The sequence below is a fragment of the Pecten maximus genome, chromosome 5 (assembly GCF_902652985.1).
Source record: "Pecten maximus chromosome 5, xPecMax1.1, whole genome shotgun sequence".
NCBI classification, from domain to species: Eukaryota; Metazoa; Mollusca; class Bivalvia; order Pectinida; family Pectinidae; genus Pecten; species Pecten maximus.
In genome coordinates, this window is record NC_047019.1 from 42537134 (window position 1) to 42560821 (window position 23688).

Genomic DNA, 23688 nt, shown 5'->3' on the forward strand with positions numbered 1-23688 from the left:
CAATTGCCCCCCCACTTTTTTCAGTGGGGGGGCAAACATATCTTTTTGCCCCCCCACTTTTTGACATCCAAAATCTAAAAAAGGGGATAAAACGCGAATTTATATATTCATTTCGATAAATATCTGTATATTTCCGAACCGATAATGTTTTCTTGAAGGCAACGATAAAAATTATATCTTTTACATCCGGAACATTCCGACTTTTATACTAGTATATCAATCCTCAGACCTGTGTGTCGGTCGTCTGCAATAGCCTGGTAAGTCAATATTTATATCTTAATACGCAATTTTGCTTAACTTCATCACATAGATTCAATAAGTTGATGATAATTTGTGAAGTTAATTGAGTTCATAATGAGAAAAAGACAGAAACACAACATGAAGAAGAATGCGCGGTTTTAACGTGAATAGAGTGATACTAATTACCGACAGGTACGAGAAAATACAAAAAAAAAATGGGCGAGCGCCGTAGGCGCTCGCTTTATCACTAAATTACTGCCCCCCCCCCCCCCCCCCCTTTCGATTGCAGATCTACAGGGGGGCTTCGTCACCCTGGGACCCGCTGGGCGGCCCCCAGACCTCTCGCAAAAAGGAAAAAAATCGGCTCGCGCCTACGGCGCTCGCTTGATCACTTAATTACTGGACCCCCCTTTCGAAAACTCCTGGATCCGCGCCTGATCCCGAATTATTGGAAATGTGCTATATTCATTTTCCGCGGAGGCTTACACCCTCTTGAACCCCATATCAGGGCGCTGCCCTGGACCCGCTGGGCGGCCCCTCGGACCCCACAAAAAAAATCGGATCGCGCCTACGGCGCTCGCATTATTACCAAATTACTGGCCCCCCCCCCCGCCCTTTCGAAAATCCTGGCCGGGCCTGGTGATTCATGTTTTGCTATATTTAATATATATATTCTGATTTGCGTAAATAACTTATTTTGTACACATAAATTATCAAAATTATCGTGGGATGTTGAAATGATAATTATTGGCTAATTTTGCGGAGATGGCATACGATTTGTTTAGTGCGTAAAATTTAAGGTTAAAAAAAATTGTGCCCCCCCACTTTTTGACGACTTCCTACGCCACTGCACATACAACCTCACACACACACATACCCTCATACACACACCCTCAAACACACATACCCTTATACACACCCTCAATCAAACACTCACAAGTTCGATGGCAACAAGTATAATACTTTAAAATGTTCCATGATTTGCATCCAGAACCGGCCCATACATTTTTTTTTATCACAGAAGCACGTGACTTATTTCTATCCAATCACAATGTAGAATCTAGGTTTAGATCGGTGGCGGAGACAAAGGGCCCCACGCGTTGTTCTTGAAAACATCACGATTGGATGAGAAGGGAGAAATGTCACATGTTTCAAATGTTGATGTAGGCACTGAGTTTGATAGAGTCACGTTTGGTACACTGGAGATCGTTGTTGTACTATTGCATAACGTATAAGGGGCACTTGAGCGCAGGTACGGCATTGCACAGTTCTGATTGGGTGATAGGTTACCGATCGGTCCAGCCATTGGCCACACTCCGTACTGTGACTGTGGTGTTGCTGTACTGGATTGTCCCAACATTCCGTGACTTCCGGTAGACATATGCGGCCAATTGTCGGGTATATTTAGAACAGGTATATTGCTGGTTACGTCCCTGGGGTAGCCCCCTGAAAATAGAATAGAAATCAAATAAGAAAAAAAACGATACCATATAACGATCACCTCATATTTGAGTGATTGCGAGAAATTTAATATCCACGTGTAGTCTGAAATAAGTATGGCTTATGAACATGAATTTAATTATCATATATAGGTACAGATATCTACATATGAAAGAACGGTTGAAAATGTATCCCAACACAAACTGAAAACTGACATGTTTCATTCCCGATACCCTATTTCGCAAGTATTTTGTTGTTCTCCACACCAACTCTCAAATTAGATATATGTGAATTTTGTTTTTTATCAAAACACTTCCTACAATATGAAAAAACAGATATGGCTTATTTCCCTATCAGTTATATCAGCGGTATTCTGAAATTTGTCTTACAATGAGCGGTCGATTAATGCCTGATAATAAAATGATAATTTGTGTAGGAAGTAGTGGTTACCCTGTCCACCACCCCTTTTAGTGTTATCAACAGCCATCACGATATCGTAGGTCGCTTAAGGTTTCAATCAAACAGAATAAAGAAACTGAAAAGGATTCCGTCAACCGTTAAATTATTTGAAATAGTCCGTAAGGGGTATATCCACCCTGAGTCTAGTACTAAATACAGCCAGATATTCAATAAAAACATACGACCGAGTCATCAGACCTGTGTCCTAGGTAATAGATGTATTTTAAAGGAAATTAATTGCTGTACATCAAAAGGACCGCTTAGGTCTTAAAGGGAGATAGAAAAGACGGAATTTTACGAGCAGCGGAACGAACCCTGGTATAAAGTTGGGTAGGGATTTATGTTGGCCGTTTTGTCTGCCGGAGTGGCACTTAGGTGCTAACTAAGGAGACACTGCAATTGATATTAATGGGCACTGAACTACTCGAGGTCTACACATACTTTACCAGTCATTTTACTGGGGGGCACACGGCCTGGTCAAACATCGTAAAAACTTTTCTTAAGAGCTGATAATTGTCCTAAATTTACCGCTTACTGCCCCTCGTATGTCTGGGCATTGATGACGTCTTCATTTAAATCAAACTCCGACTACCCCGGGCAGTTTATAGTTATGTTGTATCAGATTAGCAGAGCAATTAGTCATTATCTAAAGTCGACCGGAAATCTCCAAACCAGCCTGTTGATTCTTTAGACCTTAACATTGAAATATGATGTAGCAGTTTTACCAACATGTACATCTACATTAAATCAAATTGAACATAATTACATATTTATAAATCGATGAACGTGTGATTTGACGGAAAGACACAAAACAAAACAAGATATAGAGTGTTGTTTAATGACCCACGTCTGTTGTCTTACATTTTTGTAATCAAACTATAAAATACGTAATATGAACACTATGTCCCATGAATAAGCACAATATATTCTTCTTCAGGATATACCGTGAGAGGTGAGCGGGGATGGTAGGGATGGAGGTTGGTACATTGTACTTACCGTGAGGGGGTGAGCGGGGATGGTAGGGATGGAGGTTGGTACATTGTACTTACCGTGAGGGGGTGAGCGGCGTTGGTACGGATGGGGGTAGGGTGAGGTCCGCGCTTGTCTTAGGCTGAGGCGGTCACAGTGAGCGTTAGACAGGTTGATGGCGTTAGGAAACTGGTGTGCGGGGGGCGGGACCAAAGAATGGCCTCCTGGGGGTATGTACCACGTACTCGCCACTGTAAAATAAGAAAGATATGTCAGACAAGGTACTTCCACATCATTTACACTTAGTGTGACTTAATAAAACTGGAGTGTTCAAATGTAATCCAAGACTGGTCTCCATCCTTTCCTACAAATGATGCTGTTTGCAGCTGACGAGAAAGCTACCTCAGAAACAGCATAAAGACGTGGAACAATCCGAGATAGAGCCATGTTGTAATCATATACAACTCTGGTACGGAAGACGAACTAACGAGTTTAATAAGACACTCGTACAATTAAACGATTGCGTTTCAAATAACAAATGAAAACTTCACATTTTTATTACTTAAATTTCACAAAATTAAAATAAGAAAAAATATTTGAAATTCGGGAATGGTATCCTTTATGCCATTAATTGAATTGCGGTTATTACAATATTGTGAAAGCATGTAGGTCTTATCAGGCGGGGTAGGATGGCGTTACCCATACACACACGTCGTCCAGATCATTTTCATTATAAAACAACGTTACATTAAAATGGAGGACTATTGCGATAGAATCGGGATCCACTGGAGCCTGACCGCGGAGTGGGTATAGGGTTGCTGTCCTGGTGGGCGGTAGCAGATTCATACGGTTTTATTCGAGGGACATGTTGAAAGCCTTGTGGAGGCTGGGACGGCATTTTATATCTGGTTTAAGTGGGGCGATTGTTAGCGAATAAACAGGGCGACAAATGCGAGTATTTAAGATGACAGTGTTTATTTGATTGATACTATCACTGACAATTACTGGCCTCTGAGGAATCATGTTATAGACAGACTGACAACTAACTAAGGAGGGTCCTCACAGCCGTGTTAATCCCTCTAAACGTATCCAGTCACCCCCACACTAACGTGACCCCCAACATACCCCTCCGACCCCGGGCTCTCCCCTTCTCCTCCACGTTAGACATAAGACATTATATACATATTCCTGTATATACAACTTCTCTGATTGCAGGAAACACTATCCAACTGCTCGGGTTTTTTAATAGCGAGAAAAAAATAAATTGACATTGATAAACTGTTAGTTTAAATTTGATTACTGGTTTTTTAAAACATATTAAATTCCAATAGTTTTTAATCAGAAGATATTCATATGCAAATTGATATATGTAAATGGAGTTAGTGACACGATGACGGTGTGAACAAACGAATTAAAGCTGGTAACCCGTATGACGTCCCGAGAGGACGATACAGTATAACAGTCATCTACCCAAGGGCTTAGGTTTCCTCGACGCATAAAGTCGAAATACCCTTCAGATGAGGAACAAATTAAATTGCCCAGAAAACTATCATAAAAGTCACTAATAACACGGAATCACTGCTAGGCCACCTAGGAGGGGTTAAACACGGGGTATTGTGTTCCATATTAAACGGCGGATTTTCTCCTCTTTTCATACCCGACTTAATTTGTTTGTATGGTAAGTAATACTCCAAACCGTAATCCAAGGTAACACAGAGCGCGCGCCTGTCATTGGCTCGCTACCTTTTGAACAAGTAATTTAATTAAAGTAGGCGATGATTGGGTAAATTTTAACACGTATCTCTGAGGAGATGAAAGGTGTGAGTTAAGCTACATATCCACTATTAAGATTATGGTCCCAGTTCATGTTAAACATATACAAGTGTCTACCTAGCGCATACATCATACCTGTTCGTTATTTACCTGTGCATATAACTGACCATCAAAGATCCCGATTACCTATCAACACCTATCAATACTAGTGCTATCAGACTAAAGCAATCTCCGCAGTGGGGTAATTTATTGATACTGTTTTGTGGGCGTTATCGCATGTACGTCTCAATTGCGTGACAGTTGTGCCCTAACGTAGATATCAGTCCCATGTATTCCTGGTTTGGTGTCGGCCCCCAAACACTTCATTACAGATAAGTGTACGAGTAGTAGTGAATGTTGTCTATGACCAGTACCAGCAGAATTCACAGTAAAGCCGGTATTCTTCTGTTCACCTCACGATCAGCCTTGATAGTTAATGTTAAACTATTTGTCTACCTGATAATGCCACACAGAAAACATCACGTGAACACCTGGGCAGGTGAGATGATTACAGGTACATATCAATACACTCGTTTTACTTCCACAAATTACTGATAATTGCCCGTCACGTCACTATGCATGCATCTCACATAAATGGCTGACAATAAATTGCCTTTTTTTGAAATAAACGAAAAAAATGAAAGTTTTTCCTTAACATAACATTGATGTGTCTGGGTAACGTCTATAGTAAAACACACACAAACCAATAACAGACTTACGAATATTTTATATACTTACAATGCGAGAGTGATCGCTGGCCGTCCAGAGGGTCATCCGCGAAATCTTTCTGGTCAGGTCTGCAAAAAAAAACAAAAAAACCACAATGATGGTAAATCGGAAAGCAACATCCTTACAATTATATGCATATATTCATCACGTCGAGGAACAACGGCGTTATTTCAAATCAAACACCAATTTATTTACTGTTGTGAATGACGAAACTAAAATGATAACTTGTTTCCCCCAAAACTCGTTTGGATTTATTCCAGTTTCAAGTAATTATAAATAAAGAGAACAGATTCATATACTGAGCCAATCGGCTAACCTAAACCGATTCCGGTACCTTCGGCATGCTGAGGTACGGAACTAGTCGAGTTGTGACTGGTGTATCTATTGTAATTTTGTACATGCATGATATTTATTTATTAATAAGCATTTTAGCTCGCACACAAGTCTGCACGAGTCTGACCCCCAGCTGATGTGTGTATTGTTGTATGTGTGTATTGTTGTATGTGTGTATTGTTGTATGTGTGTATTGTTGTATGTGTGTATTGTTGTATGTGTGTATTGTTGTATGTGTGTATTGTTGTATGTGTGTATTGTTGTATGTGGATAGGTATCCTATAATTATTTTGTATATTTTGTCGGCCTGTTTAAACAGAACTTCGTTAATAGATTTGACACACTATGATACCCTTCGTCTGGTGGAGGTCTTCTCGGGACCTTTCAAGTTTAAAGTGTTACGGTATTATGTGAAGTATAAACTATTTATTGGAAGCTAGTTTGTTTACATAAGTTAACACTCACACAGCTATCCCGTAGTTTTCTTGTGTTCTCGGCCATTAATTAAACTCTAAGAAAATTCCAGCAGTGTTGTTTAAATATTTAATACGACAATGATTTGGTATTTCTCGATATTCGCGACTAAGGATTGACCACTTATTGCGTTCTGTTACCATTAAAGGCAAAACCAACTAAACTCTGGCAACTGATTAAATCTACAATAAACAACAATACGTCCGCTTGATTGTTTTTCCGCCTTTGAAGCCCGATGTTCAAATAAGGACATTGTGTGTCGTGTGCAATCATTCGGATTGAGTACTGTGGAACACAAAATGGAGGACGTAAGAAAATGACATTTCATGCGCCATTTCTATTTACTCACCTTTCTTTGGCGTCCAGGAAGGCCTTGGCGAAAGGGTTGTGTTTTATTTTCAAGGCAGTGATCTGAAAGGCAGAAACACAAACACGTAGAGATAAAATGGTATATAAAGTACCCGCTGTATATCTTTGTACTCTGTCAGTCAATGAAGTTCGAGTAGATTGAAGTCAGGTGTTTAGAAATGATCAGAAGGCTGTACCAGTAACTACAGAATCACACAGTCATCGATATCGGAGAATTAATGACACGGTTATTCCTCATAAAGGAAGTAAAATAGTAAGTACTTTTATTACGTATCAAAAACATATATGAGGAATAATGTACAATGACAATAAAACTATGGTACCCGTATGACAATTGCAAAAGTACAAAGGTGTATGCCTGACAACAGCAATAGAAAAAGGGCATCTGTCTGAAAATGGCAAAAGAACAATGGTATCTGTCCGAAAATGGCAAAAGAATAAATGTGTCTGTCTGACAATGGCAATAGAACAATGGTATCTGTCTTGAAAATGGCAAAATAACAATGGTATCTGTCTTGACAATGGCAAAAGAAGAAATGTTTCTGTCTGACAATGGCAAAAGAACAAAGATATCTGATAATGGCAAAAGAACAAAGGTGTCTGCCTGACAATGGCAAAAGAACAAAGGTGTCTGTCTGATAATGGCAAAAGAACAAAGGTGTGTGACTGACTATGGCAATAGAACAAAAGCATCTGTTTGAAATAGCAAATAATTCCAAAGGAAAGGGTTTTCTGTTTAAAAAAAAAACCCGTCAAAAACGACTATAGTAACCAAAGTCAATTCGTAACAGCAATGCTACACGATTGGCTATTCGTGACAGCAATTATAAACGATTGGCTATTCGTGACAGCAATTATAAACGATTGGCTATTCGTGACAACAATGTTACACGATTGGCCAGCTGAATTTGAAAAAGACATCACGAGAGTTGCAAATTATCCAAATCGTATATCGATAACACAATGAGTGTCATGATCTGGGCCCTTTAGGAATGTGATCGCGTGTTAAGGCATTATCTAGACCAAATTGATAGAACTTCGGTCTCCTGTAACAAATATACGATAAGTCCTTCAAGCTCTCAAGAGCATCGCGAGAAAAGTACTGAGCATGTGCATATGCACGCCAACTTCTGTCAAGTATGAAACAAAGCCAATCTCGTCTTTGTAGAAATTAGAATAAATATAAGCACTAATCGTATGGAAAATCTCTCAATACTTTCATGAATACGTGTATATCAAATAATATTGGACATTTAATGATTCATAAAATGTGCAACCAACACAAAGAAGTCTTGGGTTGGTGTGCCGAGCCCTATATAACAGATTATATCATAGTTAGTTCAGATCTTGATGTGGCGGTCAGGGTTAGGATCGAGTAGCTACCCGTACAACATTCAACTAGAACTTGATTGAATGAGAAGGCATCAGCACACACACTACTTCTGGCCCGAGTCTGCATAGTCAATGTCAGTCACCACCTCAAATCAAAACTTTAAATGCGGCGTGAGAAATTTAAACAAAATCTCTGACATAAATACACAGAATGATAGCGCTAATGATTTTCCTAATAATTTTTTTCATGCAATAAGTGAATTGATCTAGCTTGCGGATGCCGTAACGAATCATCGTTAGACCATCATTAGCACTCTCTTGAAAAGGAGTTACAAATAGGTGTTACCCCGGGACCGTTCGATTGTAACCCGATATCACACAAGCATTTGAAATCGGACAGTCAGCAAACATAACGTGAGGCTAGGAAAACACACGTTTGAAACATTTTTTTTCGAATTGGCTGTCTTTTTATAATTTTCTTTAAACATTGAATTATAGCAAAGTTGAAAGTTGCCTTTGATCATTTTCCTAACCGTTCACTTAATTATAACTCAGTCCATAATAAAAGTGATCTTATTTTTCAAACTACGTAAAAGACTTGAGTACGGAATCTTTTGTGTGCGCGTTCGTGCCTGCTGTTAAAGAATTCACTCCTCGTCCCCTTCAAATCTCTTTGAGTAGCAATTTCCTTCACAAATGAAAAAGGACGGCGAATTTTCCCCCTAGATATTATTGATAAATTTCAAATGGACACATTTTCGTGTTGCTGTAAATATTAGATACAATTATAACATGTACTTTTAAAGAATTGCATTAAGAAAAAAATTAAATCTAAACACTTGTAAAACTGTTCATATTTTGACACAAGACAAGTATTTATTCAAATGTCATAGTGAAGACGTCAAACTCTGAATGCAATTCCAATCTACCTGCCAGGGTGCATATCAAAATAGGTGGAAAAAAACTCATCGAAAAAAAAAACTCGTCAAAGGCTTGTACAGATGTATCGACTCTGATAAAACATAGGAATTCATTTCACATTCAGAAAATCTTTATCAATAAGTGACAAAAGAGCACTAGAAACACCAGCTTAATTCCATAGCACAAGGAGGTTCTCAGAAATCAACGAAGCATCACTATTGGTGGCTCTACAAGTTGACATGTATGTTCTGTGTTTTTTTTTGTTTTTGTCTTAAGCCATTATTCTCGTTAGATTAATTTAGAAAAAATCTTAATTTGAATTGTTGAATGCAATGGCAACCTATTCATGACGGATTCATTAATGAAACCCCTGCCGAGCAGTATGTAACAACCTTCCCGTCATCGAACAATGTTACTGTTGTGTTACCGCCGACTGTCATCAAAGAGACGAAAGCTTTATAAGTAACATCTCACACGAGACTCCTCTATCAAGGTCAGACGAAAGCTTTATAAGTAACATCTCACACGAGACTCCTCTATCAAGGTCAGACGAAAGCTTTATAAGTATCATCTCACATGAGACTCCTCTATCAAGGTCAGACGAAAGCTTTATAAGTAACATCTCACACGAGACTCCTCTATCAAGGTCAGACGAAAGCTTTATAAGTAACATCTCACACGAGACTCTTCTATCAAGGTCAGACGAAAGCTTTATAAGTATCATCTCACATGAGACTCCTCTATCAAGGTCAGACGAAAGCTTTATAAGTAACATCTCACACGAGACTCTTCTATCAAGGTCAGACGAAAACTTAATAAGTAACATCTCACACGAGACTCTCACAGCAAGGCCAGATGAAAGCTTTATAGTAACATTTCACACGAGACTTGTCTATCAATGTTTGCCGAAGCTTCGTGCATAAACTGCATGTCAATGTGGGGCGACTAATAACATTGAGGTGTGACATTTATATACAACATTGAGGGGTGACAATCACACACAACATTGAGGGGTGATAATCACATACAACATTGAGGGGTGACAATCACACACAACATTGAGGGGTGACAATTACATACAACATTGAGGGGTGACAATCACACACAACATTGAGGGGTGACAATTACATACAACATTGAGGGGTGACATTTATATACAACATTGAGGGGTGACAATCACATACAACATTGAGGGGTGACAATCACACACAACATTGAGGGGTGACAATTATATACAACATTGAGGGGGGCCAATCACACACAACATTGAGGGGTGACAATCACACACAACATTGAGGGGTGACAATCACACACAACATTGAGGGGTGACAATCACACACAACATTGAGGGGTGACAATCACACACAACATTGAGGGGTGACAATCACACACAACATTGAGGGGTGACAATCACATACAACATTGAGGGGTGACAATCACACACAACATTGAGGGGCGACAATCACACACAACATTGAGGGGTGAAATTTATATACAACATTGAGGGGTGACAATCACACACAACATTGAGGGGTGACAATCACATACAACATTGAGGGGTGACAATCACACACAACATTGAGGGGCGACAATCACACACAACATTGAGGGGTGACATTTATATACATCATTGAGGGGTGACAATCACATACAACATTGAGGGGTGACAATCACATACAACATTGAGGGGTGACATTTATATACAACATTGAGAGGTGACAATCACATACAACATTGAGGGGTGACAATCACACACAACATTGAGGGTTGACAATCACACACAACATTGAGGGGTGACAATCACACACAACATTGAGGGGTGACATTTATATACAACATTGAGGGGTGACAATCACATACAACATTGAGGGGCGACAATCACACACAACATTGAGGGGTGACAATTATATACAACATTGAGGGGCGACATTCACACACAACATTGAGGGGTGACATTCACATACAATATTGAGGGGTGACAATCATACACAACATTGAGGGATGACAATCACACACAACATTGAGGGGTGGCAATCACACACAACATTGAGGAGTGACAATCACACACAACATTGAGGGGTGACAATCACAAACAATATTGAGGGTGACATTTATATACAACATTGAGGGGTGACAATCACACACAACATTGAGGGGTGACAATCACACACAACATTGAGGGGTGACAATTATATACAACATTGAGGGGCGACAATCACACACAACATTGAGGGGTGACAATCACACACAACATTGAGGGGTGACAATCACACACAACATTGAGGAGTGACAATCACATACAACATTGAGGGGTGACAATCACATACAACATTGAGGGGTGACAATCACACACAACATTGAGGGGTGACATTTATATACAACATTGAGGGGTGACAATCACATACAACATTAAGGGGCGACAATCACACACAACATTGAGGGGTGACAATTATATACAACATTGAGGGGCGACATTCACACACAACATTGAGGGGTGACATTCATACACAACATTGAGGGGTGACAATCACACACAACATTGAGGGGTGACAATCATATACAATATTGAGGGGTGACAATTATATACAACATTGAGGGGCGACAATCACATACAACATTGAGGGGTGACAATCACACACAACATTGAGGGGTGACAATCACACACAACATTGAGGGGTGACAATCACACACAACATTGAGGGGTGACAATCACACAATATTGAGGGGTGACAATCACATACAACATTGAGGGGTGACAATCACACACAACATTGAGGGGTGACATTTATATACAACATTGAGGGGTGACAATCACATACAACATTGAGGGGTGACAATCACACACAACATTGAGGGTTGACAATCACACACAACATTGAGGGGTGACAATCACACACAACATTGAGGGGTGACAATCACACACAACATTGAGGGGTGACAATCACATACAACATTGAGGGGTGACAATCACACACAACATTGAGGGGTGACAATTACATACAACATTGAGGGTTGACAATCACACACAACATTGAGGGGTGACAATCACACACAACATTGAGGGGTGACAATCACACACAACATTGAGGGGTGACAATCACATACAACATTGAGGGGTGACAATCACACACAACATTGAGGGGTGACAATTACATACAACATTGAGGGGTGACAATCACATACAACATTGAGGGGTGACAATCACACACAACATTGAGGGGTGACAATCACACACAACATTGAGGGGTGACAATCACATACAACATTGAGGGGTGACAATCACACACAACATTGAGGGGTGACATTTATATACAACATTGAGGGGTGACAATCACACACAACATTGAGGGGTGACATTCACACACAACATTGAAGGGTGACATTTATATACAACATTGAGGGGTGACAATCATACACAACATTGAAGGGTGACAATCACATACAACATTGAAGTGTGACAATTATACAGGGATATGCTAAAGAATGGATCCTAATGATTTGGGTACACGTTGTTAAGGGCCTATGTGGAGGGTAATAACCTACCTCTTCATTCTGATAGGCTGTAACGGCGATAAACTGTGTCTCGGGGAAGCTGAAGCTGGTTATCCTCTTCTTCTGCGAGTTGTTCACCTTGACGATATGAACACGGGGCTCGTATTTGTGTAGGGAGTTCAACATTATCTGTAATTAGACAGGAAGAGTGACTGACGTGGCGATACTTTATGTATACGACATATGTCATATTGACAATGAATAAAAGACAGCTGGGATGGTATCATTCTGCAGACCGAAATTAAAATATATAAAACAGTTTATAGTAAATCTACTTTATATTGTGCGTTTTACTGAGTCAAGGTTTCATAGAAAATACTCGATTACTAATAAACGGACTACATTATTCTGTGATGTTGCTCTCACTCACAGGACAGTCATAAATAGTATGTGAAGTCCTGTCTTGAAATAAGTATCCTGTTTTTGAAATCTAAACAAAATCAGTCTTTAAACATTAGTACATGTTTGAATTGAAAATCGGGGCATGAAGATGAACCCTTTGTACAGTGACATTATAAACCCTGAGAAATCGTTCTGTCTATTACCCGGCGGAAGGCGTTAATGGGCGGAAACAGTCGTGACGTAAGTCTAGAGAATCGAGAAACGTTGCAAGGTGAAACCCTTTACCGGGCTGAGCCTTAATAGACGATAGGGATGGTCAATCTGATACGCATTGTGGTCACTTGTTTCAATTTGGTTATTGTCCGGAGTGGTCAAGCCTAATTTCAGACGTGCTACCGTAACTGATTCCTATTTGCTCGCTCGTTTTGCTGACCGCTGAGTGTATTTGAAGCTTGTTTGATACTAGGCTCCAATATAGTTGACTCTATGTGAACATCAAGGAAACATGGCGTGTGGAATGGGAATTTAATGGGGCTCCAATATCCATCCAAATGACCAGTAAATGGGCCGATAATGGCGGAGTAATCTCCGGATCTGTCGCCATGCCCCCATCATACAATATGTGAAGTTATATACTCTGTCTACACTAAATACTCGCCTTTATGTCACCCTTATCAAATACTATCAATCCCTTTATATCACCAGTCTCGAATTGTTTATGAAAATGTTTGTTTTCCACTAGCAAAGTGTTTTGTCTAACTGAACGGAACAAATTTGAGTTGTTGTTTTTTTAAGTAAAGAAACATTTCTTCCAAAAGAAAAAAAAAATTATTCACTTTTTTAATTTAGTTTAGTTAAAATATCATTTTCTTGAAATACACTTGCACACTACATCACAATATAATTACATCTATCAGTAGGATTCTGCTACATCGCCGAGGGAGATTTTGACCGATTGACAAGAAGAATAGAACGTTGTATATTTTAAGATATTTCAAACATTTTATTTTTTATCGTCAAATTTTATTAAATTCTACAATATTCCATATATATTTCATTGAAAAAGAGCCAAAACAGAAACGAAAATAGTCATTGCGCATTCACACTAATTGCGCACGTGTGCACCGGTCCGGCATATGTATTCCTACGCGTCAAATTTGATGTTTACACACTTGAAAATGATGTTTTCGTTAGTAAAAGTATACAGTTTTAACGAACGCACACCGGAAACGTTAATATATAAATGTACTTTTCACTTTATTCATCCCTCAAAATTTCATACTTACAATATTACCACCCTAGAAGTTTGAGATTCAATTTCCAAATGAATAAATATAATTAATTGCATCGCGAAGAGATTCTGTCTCGCTCTGCATTAACATCCGGTATGTAACAATCCTTATAGGACGTTGTTACTAGGGTTTTATTTTGTTTTTTCTAGATTAGATTTCTATATCATGGGTGTCATTTGATGCGTTTTTATGACAAGCATGCTGTCAAGCGTTCGTACAAGGATTCCCATCCTAAATGCCATGGTCCATGATTACACATACGACTTTCTAAATATCATACTGAACTGGAAATATATATATAATAAGGAAATCACATTATTGTATTTTAGAAATACTGACCTGTCCTCCGCCGTTCAGTTTGTTGGTGAGCTTGACCTTGCTGAAGGTCACCGTCTCCTTCATCCAGTGAGCTCCAAAGTTGGGCGAGTCTGGATGGATATATACGCAGTTTGGAGCGGCCGGCTCAGCCTTGCCCCCCGCGACCCAGTCTCCATTAACATACTTCCACCTATGACTGTCCACCTGTGTAAAGTCCAATAGGACAGTATACATAGCGTTAGGGTCCACACCGGAAATAGTCACTCGGAACACCGGAAACATCCGCCTGGAAACAGAAGTGAAAGAATGCTCTGTGAATTGTATGGAATTCCATAAAATCTCATGCAACAAATGTGGTATTTTTATGTTTCTGTATCTTTTTAAAAGGTGTCTACCTTTCATCAGCATTCTATGCCATTTCTGTCAGAATAAATACGTTCTTGAAACGGAATGATTATCATCATCATATTTGTAACCATAGACAGCTCTGGATCTCGGTTTAGTTTTATTATACAAGATATTTGTCAGAAGGAAATGTGCGAGTCTTATTCTTATAATATGCTTCAAATATTTCCTCTCGGAATTTCTTTTACGACATTAGTATTATTTATCTATTTAATCAATCTTATTAATTTCTTCGTTCATTTTGTTTCTATCTATTAATACGCTGGTAATACATAGAGAGGGTTTGTACGGGTTGTGACTGGTTTAAAAATGATTTATAAAGCAACTGGGTCAAAAAACAACAAAAATACTATTTAGAAAATATACCTCGTATAAAAAACAAACTGGTGTAAAAATTAAGATTTTATTATAACATACAGCTGTATCTTATTATTTATACACCATTGGATTGGGTACAAGTTTTTAACAACTTATAAGCCATCTCCACAAATATATTATATTATAAATTGTGATAGCAACACAGTATACTTATGATTATAAAGAAAGAAAAGCAAAGAAGAATGAAATAATGATCCCAATATCAATATAAGATCTTTCTCTGTTAGGATAATTGTTTCCCGGTAAGATCTTGTATATTGTATAATTCGTCAAAGCCTGATTTATTGCTGTCTGTCATATCTAAGAAATTCTATCTGCAAATCATTTGTTCTAACGAATTATTTAATAGACAATTCCTGAATCTGGAAAATAAAATTATAATTTAAGGACGGAATTTTAACTGATATAATATTTTATTTATCAGAAAATACATTCTTAATGCAATTTCAAATGTTAAACCATAACAAATGTTATTTATGTATAAATCAGACCTATGAATTTCCTCTTTGATTTCCAATGATCTTAAATACATTCGAAGTTACCAAGCACGCCCCTGTGTTTAAATATGAATCCATCAAAGTCACGCCTCCTAGTTAAATTATGGCACCCCAATACATGTACCAGATTACAGGGGTGTCGGAGTGTCGGAGGTTAAATTATAAATGTTCCTAGGTCGGTGTTATGATATAGATATAGGTGGGGGTGTTGATTGGGGAGGGTTAGGGAGGCCCTTATAAACCCTTATAAACCCAGACCACTTGACAGGTACCTGATGGCACACTTACCACAGGTCCTAGGCCGCACACAGTAACATAGTACTGACTGGTATATCGTATATACAGAAATATGCGACACATCAAAATCAATTCAAAATATCATTTTGAATTAAATTTTACAATTTAGGTGATATGTATACTGTTAGTTTTCTTCAACATGGTAAGTAATTTATATATTAGATAATGAATTTGAAATAGTATAGCTTTAAAATATTTTATCGTTGGAATGAACATTTATCCTTATAAAGGATTAAATCAATCTATTAATTAAAATCGTGATTTTAAAATGCTATATTTTGTTTTTTTTATTTGCATGATGAAAGTTAAATTAATTATCATATCTTAGTCTCAGGATTCTTTGAGCTACATTTTCCGCCAACAAAGAGAAACAAGAATTTCGGACAGAAATATGCATTCTAAATGTCAGCAGTAGATGAAGAGAAAAGCTGAAACCTTGCTTTTAAAGGTAAGTAGGTACTAATGTTATAGTTAGCTACTTAACTACTTATATTTACTTACATAGTAACTTCCAGTAAATAAGTTTAAATATACATTTTAACTCAACAATATAGAAAGTGACTTGTATTTTGAAATTAATATTTATATAGAATAAAAAAAGTTTTTACTGAAACTTGGTAATGGGTACAATAACCTTGTAAATAATAATTTATAAAATAACATACCACACCTGACCTTGGTTCGGGACTCTACAGGTTTTTGAGAAAACACTTCACGGAAAAGTACAGGTGACAGTGCTGTTAGATGACCAAGTCTCACCTTTCGTTATTACATTAAAATAATGATGTATGTTGAAGATCACATAACTTAATTATGATTTGATTTGAACAAATTTTATTACATTTGGTACAAGCTTTGAACAACTTATAAAAGCTACAGACAATTTACATTTTAAAAATATTATGTTATATAACGTTACATTAGTTAAAATTATAAAATTCATGTTCAGACATATGTTGGTCTTCATTAGTAATACGAGAACGTTTTGTTAATTTCAACATTAATATGGTAACATATTTCCATTTTGTTCGTTTTAATATTTTAGATATTACAATATCATTGATAAATTGTCTATTACAACTTATTGTGTACGCTTTCAGATATTTAGTAAATCATCCATTTTTTTTTTGTGTTCGACATTGGAATCAGAAGTTAGAAGGATTATAGTTATTTGTTGAGAAGAAACAAAATCACTGATTAACTTGGTGAAGACAAGATCACTGGCGCGCTAGGTTATAATACATACAGAAGCTCTATTGTTAAATTCATTTCAGTTTTATTGTTAAAATGTGCAAGAGCCTAAAACATTAACAAATTTTTTTTGAGTTTAGCATGGATTAAAATAATCGATTGTAATCTAAAACACTTTAGATTTGTAAAAAATAAATAAATAAATATCGAGATAATTTCGGCATTGTAAAAATTAGAAACTTTTTCGATGCAATATGTAATATTAATAAATATATTGCCCTTAAACCAGGATAACCCAGAAAACCCTCATGTTTATTTCCACTGGGTCCATTTATAAATGTTACTTGTAGATCAAGGACTGTGACATTTCTGTGGCTTCAATGATATACACTTTGTCACCTTCATCAGAATTCGAGGTGGTTTTTTTTACTTTTCTGTTCTTCTTTTTTGTAATTTGAAAAGTTTAATGCTCAAGTATGTACTTCAATTATAGTAAACTTCAATATTCTTCCTGTGAAATTATTACTTAATTGGCAACTCAATTCGCACATATAGTTTATACAGGTGTGGGAAGTGTTTTATTTAGTTTAAACTTTCTTTTATTCAAATATCTAAGTACATTACATTGCATACAATACGAAATTAAATGAAAATAAAACAAATGTCTAAGACACTTATATTAATCTATCACCTATGTAAAATTAAACAAATGTCTAAGACACTTATATAAATCAATCACCTATGTAAAAGTTGTTTTACTTACATGGCCTGTTATTTACAGTATTCTATGTTTCATGATTTTTTAATGTATATTTATTTTGTAGCATATAAGACGGAGCTAACTTTTTTTTTACTGATAGGTCATCCTGTATAAGCTTACTTAACAGATATACATGTACCTACAAACACGGACGTACCTCATGCGCGTGCAGATTTACAACTGTCATTAAATACATGTCCCTCCCTTCCTAATTTGAAATTCAATGCAAATTTATCTTATTGATAAGTTCACAGGAATCCAAAAAAATGATAACGTTTCTGAAATAGTTTCCAGTTATCAGACAGACATATTATAATGAAGATTGGTTTGAAAATATCAGTAATACAGGTTATCGCCTATAACAGAAAAATAAATATATATTGTGTCATTTACAGAAACCGAATTCAAACATCTTAACTACCCATGATTAGTTTTCACAGCCAGCTGGTCGTTATAATCACTACAATTTGTAATGATGAAGTAAAAATAAGGATCATTTAAAATAATATCGGGTATCTAAATAAATACTGTAAAGTGACACATAGCTGGATGTCCACACCGTCAATATCTGTAGGAAATCTCTCCATTTATATACGGTAGGTTACCACGGTAAACACTTCACTCTGACGGTATTTAGAAAAGAAATAACCGTCCGGACCGTTCACATCTATCTGAACAATGAATTCGGTAAAACTAATAACAACTTCTTCAAAGGATATTTCACCTAAATAGTATTTGAAATGAAACGGTTGTTGTGGGGAAATGCATTTCGTTCTGCTACACCTCTCCTCGTATAAATACATGTTAAACGTTTGTAGTCTAGTTTTTCTGTATGAGTAAATTCGAAAAGGATTATTTAAATGTCTATAAACCAAGAATGCATAGTTGACTTAAAAATTTCGGTATGTTTATTTGAACCGACTATATCAAAATATGCCATTATTATTCAGATGACTCAGAAAAAAATGACGAGAAAGTACTACTTGGTACCCCCTTTATAAAAGTGATCCTTCTCGACTAGGAATAGCGGGATACTATGGAAATCTATCACCTATACCAACTCTCAGAATATTTGATTGCAAACTACTTTTTCTTTTCTTTTTTAAATAAAATTTCATGAAAATCATAAAAAGAGTTTTACTTTCATATTGAATTTTCAACATAGTGATATTTTCGATTTAGACAATCAAAGTTTGAATTGAACACCGTCCCAATAAGACAGACTTTGATCACCTATATATAATACCAAACGATATATTAACCCTTATAATACCAAACGATATATTAACCCTTATAATACCAAACGATATATTAACCCTTATGCCACAATTTACCCTAAGTTACTCTGGTCGCCTCTAAACCACCCGGACATACAAAACAGTATTTGGTTCAAACACTTAATAAAATAATATTTGTAAAATTCCTACAATCGTTCAAACATATCGTCCAGTCCTCGACATTTCGATCGTTATAATTTGTGAATGGAAAGTAATTTTTGATGGTGCCGAAGGTATACTCGCTCACGTTGGAAAGTACCGAGTCAACACACACGTATGGTTTCTTCATTGAAGCCTTCATTCTTTTAACTTTCCGACCCTGTATACGTTTTATGAAAACACGTTTCGGTAAGCTTACGATGTTTATAAGAATAAAATGTTTTATTAAAACAGCCCGTCAATTCTAACGGCTACATTTTAATAACTCAAAACTTGATAGTTTGAAATTATCAAGCGTGACGAGATTTTACAGGTATAATATTGAACCTTACCTGCCGTTTTTTGTGACGATCATTTCGTTTGTGAACTCCTTGAATTTTCCCCATAATTCCTTGTCTTCGAGTTTCACGTGTAATTGTCTTTCCGTAGGGTCTCCTTTCTCACTGCCCACTGTCATTTCACTGTCCACTGCATTGAGCAGGTGAGAAACATTCAGGTGTGTTGATTTCATTTCACAACAATTTTCTAATTCAGCAAAACCAGAATCTCCAAGATTCTTCGTCTCCTGTTTGAAATCGCAGGTTGTTGCCGAATCTAACATTTGTGGAATATTTGTCAACTTTGTCGAAAACTGAGTTCTGTGTATAGGAGGTTGTGTTGGAATCGTTTCGACCCAATCTGTAAAGTGTTTCCATGAATGACTTACACATGTTTACAAACTAACACTCTAGGTAGATTTCAATCATGTGATCCTTTGATCTTGCCGATACCGTCGATTACCGGTGACCAATCGTATACCCGGAGGACTACAGTGGGAGGAGCTAAAGACGGCACTATTCGTTTACGACTAAAAGTGGGCGTGGTCACTTTGTGAATAATTGAATATTCATGTTTCATGTTACAATCGAAGTGTTACATTCGTAGGACGCTACGAACAATTATGAAATAATCGATTTGACAGCAAAGTCATAAAAGTTGATACCACCATTTAGAATTTTATCAATGCACATACAAACAAATGTAACATTAAAAAACCCAGAGTTTAAAAGCCGAATTGGCAGATATAGATAATTTGTATTTGTTCATTTGAATAATTATGATTGTTGTGCTACGTTTGTATGTTTAACCAAAGCAGAGTATTTATAGAGAACGCTTTGTAAATACTGGCTATTATACTTGGTCAATAATTAATTACAAAATTAAAACATACTTACTATTATTTATAAAATAGATTGTTAGACGCAAATATGATTTAATGCACTTGTTTTTATAAGGATATTACAATTGATAATAAACAAAAAACAAAACAAAAATAGCTCCATGAATTAACCCATGGAGTTTTGCAGACGAATATTTTAAAAACTCTTATTGGTATAAATGTAGATACTACGTCGGATTAAATTTAGCATATTTCACAATAACTTTACATAACAATGATATCATCATACGATATTCTTGACAATTACTGAAAATTTCAAGCAAACTTGGACATTTGGAAAAGTATACTTACTTATAGTACATGACATAAACTTTGATGAATATTTTTTGTATCCACGAAGAAATCTCGGATTACCTGTAACGGCGATTTGAAAACACCGAATATCTTGTTTCCAAGTACAAGTTATTGTTCCGATATAAAACTCTTGTTCCTGTATACTAGTTGTGTGTTCCTGTATACTAGTTGTGTGTTCCTATATACTAGTAGTGTGTTCCTGTATACTAGTTATGTGTTCCTGTTTACTAGTTGTGTGTTCCTGTATACTAGTTATGTGTTCCTGTATACTAGTTGTGTGTTCCTGTATACTAGTTGTGTGTTCCTGTATACTAGTTGTGTGTTCCTGTATACTAGTTGTGTGTTCCTGTATACTAGTTGTGTGTTCCTGTATACTAGTTGTGTGTTCCTGTATACTAGTTGTGTGTTCCTGTATACTAGTTGTGTGTTCCTGTATACTAGTTGTGTGTTCCTGTATACTAGTTATGTGTTCCTGTATACTAGTTGTGTGTTCCTGTATACTAGTTGTGTGTTCCTATATACTAGCTCTGTGTTCCTGTATACTAGTTGTGTGTTCCTGTATACTAGTTGTGTGTTCCTGTATACTAGTTGTGTGTTCCTGTATACTAGTTGTGTGTTCCTGTATACTAGTTGTGTGTTCCTGTATACTAGTTGTGTGTTCCTGTATACTAGTTGTGTGTTCCTGTATACTAGTTGTGTGTTCCTGTATACTAGTTATGTGTTCCTGTATACTAGTTGTGTGTTCCTGTATACTAGTTGTGTGTTCCTGTATACTAGTTGTGTGTTCCTGTATACTAGTTGTGTGTTCCTGTATACTAGTTGTGTGTTCCTGTATACTAGTTGTGTGTTCCTGTATACTAGTTGTGTGTTCCTGTATACTAGTTGTGTGTTCCTGTATACTAGTTGTGTGTTCCTATATACTAGTTGTGTGTTACTGTATACTAGTTGTGTGTTCCTATATACTAGTTGTGTGTTCCTGTATACTAGTTGTGTGTTCCTATATACTAGTTGTGTTCCTGTATACTAGTTATGTGTTCCTATATACTAGTTGTGTGTTACTCTATACGAGTTATGTGTTCCTGTATACTAGTTGTGTGTTCCTGTATACTAGTTATGTGTTCCTGTATACTAGTTGTGTGTTCATGTATACTAGTTGTTTGTTCCTGTATACTAGTTGTGTGTTCCTGTATACTAGTTATGTGTTCCTGTATACTAGTTGTGTGTTCCTGTATACTAGTTGTGTGTTCCTGTATACTGTAGTTATGTGTTCCTGTATACTAGTTGTGTGTTCCTGTATACTGGTTATGTGTTCCTGTATACTAGTTATGTGTTCCTGTATACTAGTTGTGTGTTCCTGTATACTAGTTATGTGTTCCTGTATACTAGTTGTGTGTTCCTGTATACTAGCTGTGTGTTCCTGTATACTAGTTGTGTGTTCCTGTATACTAGCTGTGTGTTCCTGTATACTAGCTGTGTGTTCCTGTATACTAGCTGTGTGTTCCTGTATACTAGCTGTGTGTTCCTGTATACTAGCTCTGTGTTCCTGTATACTAGCTGTGTGTTCCTGTATACTAGCTCTGTGTTCCTGTATACTAGCTGTGTGTTCCTGTATACTAGCTGTGTGTTCCTGTATACTAGTTGTGTGTTCCTGTATACTAGTTATGTGTTCCTGTTTACTAGCTGTGTGTTCCTGTATACTAGTTATGTGTTCCTGTTTACTAGCTGTGTGTTCCTGTATACTAGTTGTGTGTTCCTGTATACTAGTTGTGTGTTCCTGTATACTAGTTATGTGTTCCTGTTTACTAGCTGTGTGTTCCTGTATACTAGTTATGTGTTCCTGTATACTAGTTGTGTGTTCCTGTATACTAGTTATGTGTTCCTGTATACTAGTTGTGTGTTCCTGTATACTAGTTATGTGTTCCTGTATACTAGTTATGTGTTCCTGTATACTAGTTGTGTGTTCCTGTATACTAGCTGTGTGTTCCTGTATACTAGTTGTGTGTTCCTGTATACTAGTTATGTGTTCCTGTATACTAGTTATGTGTTCCTGTATACTAGTTGTGTGTTCCTGTATACTAGCTGTGTGTTCCTGTATACTAGTTGTGTGTTCCTGTATACTAGTTGTGTGTTCCTGTATACTAGTTATGTGTTCCTGTTTACTAGCTGTGTGTTCCTGTATACTAGTTATGTGTTCCTGTATACTAGTTGTGTGTTCCTGTATACTAGTTATGTGTTCCTGTATACTAGTTGTGTGTTCCTGTATACTAGCTGTGTGTTCCTGTATACTAGTTGTGTGTTCCTGTATACTAGTTGTGTGTTCCTGTATACTAGCTGTGTGTTCCTGTATACTAGCTGTGTGTTCCTGTATACTAGTTATGTGTTCCTGTATACTAGTTGTGTGTTCCTGTATACTAGTTATGTGTTCCTTTATTTCTACGTTCCTTGTTGTGACGTTATAGTTCTGAGTGTCCCAGAGTGACTTCAGTTATATTGATACTGACGCTGACCATGGTCAGTGTGTAACGATATCTAATCAATTCACATTCTCAGAATTCCACAAATAGTTTATAGATCAAACGTAAATGGTCAAGTACACTGACCACTCGGTTAGTCTGGAAAAAAGTCCACG

At 36.9% G+C, this 23688-nt stretch overlaps 1 protein-coding gene across 1 annotated transcript; it reads right to left on the reverse strand.

The window, feature by feature from the left end:
* Positions 1-1251: 1251 nt before the first annotated feature.
* Positions 1252-20244, reverse strand: LOC117328089 (T-box transcription factor T-like). Its single transcript, XM_033885443.1, has 7 exons — positions 19879-20244; positions 14604-14868; positions 12622-12759; positions 6806-6867; positions 5659-5717; positions 3189-3359; positions 1252-1686 (listed from the first exon to the last, which is right to left on the reverse strand). Exons 1-7 carry the CDS (start codon positions 20145-20147, stop codon positions 1307-1309), a joined length of 1344 nt encoding a protein of 447 aa, XP_033741334.1. The 5' UTR covers positions 20148-20244; the 3' UTR covers positions 1252-1306.
* Positions 20245-23688: the final 3444 nt, after the last annotated feature.